At 53.9% G+C, this 2,961-nt stretch overlaps 1 protein-coding gene across 1 annotated transcript; it reads left to right on the top strand.

The window, feature by feature from the left end:
- Nucleotides 1-1,103: 1,103 nt before the first annotated feature.
- On the top strand, nucleotides 1,104-2,060 carry LOC113998655 (olfactory receptor 14J1-like). The gene has a single exon (XM_027741609.2). It carries the CDS (start codon nucleotides 1,104-1,106, stop codon nucleotides 2,058-2,060), a length of 957 nt encoding a protein of 318 aa, XP_027597410.2.
- The last annotated feature ends 901 nt before the right edge of the window (nucleotides 2,061-2,961 follow it).

Here is a 2,961-nt window from a genome sequence, read left to right as displayed (position 1 = left end):
ACTTGCTGCTGCCCCCTCAGAGGCCCAGGGCCAGAAGGTTCCCTGTGCCAGGGCTGGCTGTGGGGTGGGAAGGTGGGGGTGCAGCCAGGGGTGCCCAGGGCTGTGGGGCAGAGCAGGGTCCTGCCCCCAGGGCTCTGTGTGCTGGGGCAGGGACTCTGCTGCCTGCCAGGGTCAGCTCTCAGCCCGGCCAAGGAGCTGCCACGGGGCTGGGGGAGAAGGGCTGTGGGGAAGGAACAACTCCTGGGAGGGCAGAGCAGGGCAGAGTCCTTCTGATCTCCAAAGTGGGCTCCAGGGATGAGGGCTGGTCACAACTTCGGATCAAAGCAGGAAATTTCCCAGAAGGTATTTGCAAGAGGCACAGACAGACAGGAGGTACCTTAAAGAGAATGAACCAGTTCTTTCAGTGTTATACTCTGGGTTGTCTGGGTGCTGACTGTGACAGAGAAATGAATCTGTGAGCACAGGAGGAGACACTGAAACTTGAACTCTGTTAGATTAGAGGGGATTGAACCTGAGAGTGTCAGACATTAAAACTGTCTTATAGACAGCATCAGTGTCACTTTTTCAGCCCTGGGCCCATGGAAGCAGCTGCTGGCAGGGACAGCTCCAGGCAGCAGAGCCCTGGGCAGGGAGTGGGGGGCAAGAGCTCCCAAAGGCCTTGGGGAGGGGGCATTCAGGCAGCTCTGGGGGCCCTTCCCTGCAGCTCTGCTGGGCACTGTGTACTGGGTCATAGAAATGAGGATTCCTGCAGTGGAAAAGAACTTTCCCAGGTGTGATGGTAGAAATAGAAAACACAGGTACAATTATTCTAAGCTCAGACTAAGCTTCTGCTCTGCACCCCACGTCTTCTGAGTCATTACAGTAGAGATGGAACTTTTGTATTCAAGGTCTCTTACATCTGACATTCCTAGTGTGTGTGAGAGCTCTACTAAAAAATTCCATGTCCCCCTGGAGCAGAGCAAAACTGACTCCTTGGCAGTGCATTTGGTGACATTTGACACATGAATTTCTTTTAAAAGTGGACTGGCTTTTTCACAGAGGTCTGTCTTAACTGTTCCCCGTCCTTTCCTTTTTTGAACAGACCCTGTCCTAAGAAAAAGCAAATGTCCAACAGCAGCTCCCTCACCCAGTTCCTCCTCCTGGCACTCGCAGACAGGCGGGAGCTGCAGCTCCTGCACTTCTGGCTCTTCCTGGCCATCTCCCTGGCTGCCCTCCTGGCCAACGGCCTCATCCTCAGCGCCGTAGCCTGCGACCACCACCTGCACACCCCCATGGGCTTCTTCCTGCTCAACCTCTCCCTCACAGACCTGGGCTGCATCTGCACCACTGTCCCCAAAGCCATGCACAATTCCCTCCATAACACCACAACCATCTCCTACATGGGATGTGCTGCACAGCTCTTTTTCTTTGCCTTCTTCATGTCAGCAGAGTTTTCCCTCCTCACCATCATGAGCTACGACCGCTACGTTGCCATCTGCAAACCCCTGCACTACGGGACCCTCCTGGGCAGCAGAGCTTGTGCCCACATGGCAGCAGCTGCCTGGGCCACTGGCTTTCTCAATGCTCTGCTGCACACAGCCAACACATTTTCCCTGCCCCTGTGCCAGGGCAATTCCCTGGGCCAGTTCTTCTGTGAAATTCCAAAGATTCTCAAGCTCTCCTGCTCAGGCACATACCTGAGGGAAATTGGGCTTCTTGCTTTTAGTGCTTTTCCTTTTTTGGGTTGCTTAATTTTCATTGTTTTCTCCTATGTGCAGATCTTCAGGGCTGTGCTGAGGATCCCCTCTCAGCAGGGACGGCACAAAGCCTTTTCCACGTGCCTCCCTCACCTGGCCGTGGTCTCAATCTTTTTCAGCACTGGCGCCTTTGCCTACCTGAAGCCCCCCTCCAACTCCTCCCCATCCCTGGATCTGGCACTATCAGTTCTGTACTCGGTGGTGCCTCCAGCACTGAACCCCTTCATCTACAGCCTGAGGAATCAGGAGCTCAAGGATGCCCTGAGAAAAATGATGGCTGGATGCTTTTCAGGAGCAATAAAGTTCTGGTTTTCTGGTGTGTAGCATTCAGAATGGGATTCCTTAATGGACCAGCCTTCCTGTTCAGATTTTTCGTGAAGGTCATCAAGTTCTTCTTGCAATAATTTTCTGTGCAATTAAATATTCTTAGGCACCTGCCTTCTAATTTTATGTCCACCTTTTGATTTTGACACAGAGACTGTACAAATGATGAACTGTGCTTGTTGGGTATTTAAAAAAAATAAACGACTCTGCAGTGCCTTCTTTGTCCAAGACTCTTCTTCTCAGATGTTCCTAAAGGACAGCACACTGCAGGACAGGGTGTATTTGCAAACAGGAAGGGGACAATAATCCCAGACCAGCAGCACTGCCAGGGAGCAGCAGTGCTTGGTCTTTGCAGAGCTGCTCTCTTGCCACTCCGACACTGTCCTCCTGAGCCCCTTTCTCACTGTAAGGCCTGAGTGCTCTCTGACCACAGTCCTGGGGGGTGGAAGCCCTTGGAGCACAGGCAGGGACAGGCCCTGGGAACTTCTGAAGCAGAGCTGGGCTCCCTCAGCATCTCCAGGATGCTGTGGCATCTTCTGAGGCCACTGCATGGACTGGGTCACTTCTTCTGTCACCTTGCTCCAGGGCTGGAACTCTCCTGCAGTGACACCATGACACTCCTGCTCTCTGCTTTCCAGGTTCCATTTTCAGATCCAGTCTTCCCCTCCTGTTCACAGGGACATCCTGTGAGTGCTTCAGAGCTGCCATCCTGGGGCAGCTCCTGCCCAGCGTGGGCAGGCACAAGGTCTCTCCAGCTGCTCCTCTCACCTCCCCAGTGCCACTGTTTTCTGCAGCCTCCTCATCCTTGCCCAGCACAGCCCTCCTGGCACAGTTGGACACAGCCCTTGTTCTACCCCCTCCTCAGGCACCTGCCCAACCCCCTCAGCTCCAGCCTGAGGAC

The sequence above is a fragment of the Pipra filicauda genome, unplaced genomic scaffold, assembly GCF_003945595.2.
Source record: "Pipra filicauda isolate LSUMZ 115617 unplaced genomic scaffold, ASM394559v2 scaffold977_size42451_pilon, whole genome shotgun sequence".
Classification (NCBI taxonomy): domain Eukaryota; kingdom Metazoa; phylum Chordata; class Aves; order Passeriformes; family Pipridae; genus Pipra; species Pipra filicauda.
Note: the sequence above shows the minus strand (reverse complement) of the source record. Positions and strands in the feature narration are given on the sequence as shown.

What these genes read in the sequence shown, in the direction of transcription:
- LOC113998655 (XM_027741609.2), top strand. Translation starts at nt 1,104, where the DNA reads ATGTCCAACAGCAGCTCCCTCACCCAGTTCCTCCTCCTGGCACTCGCA.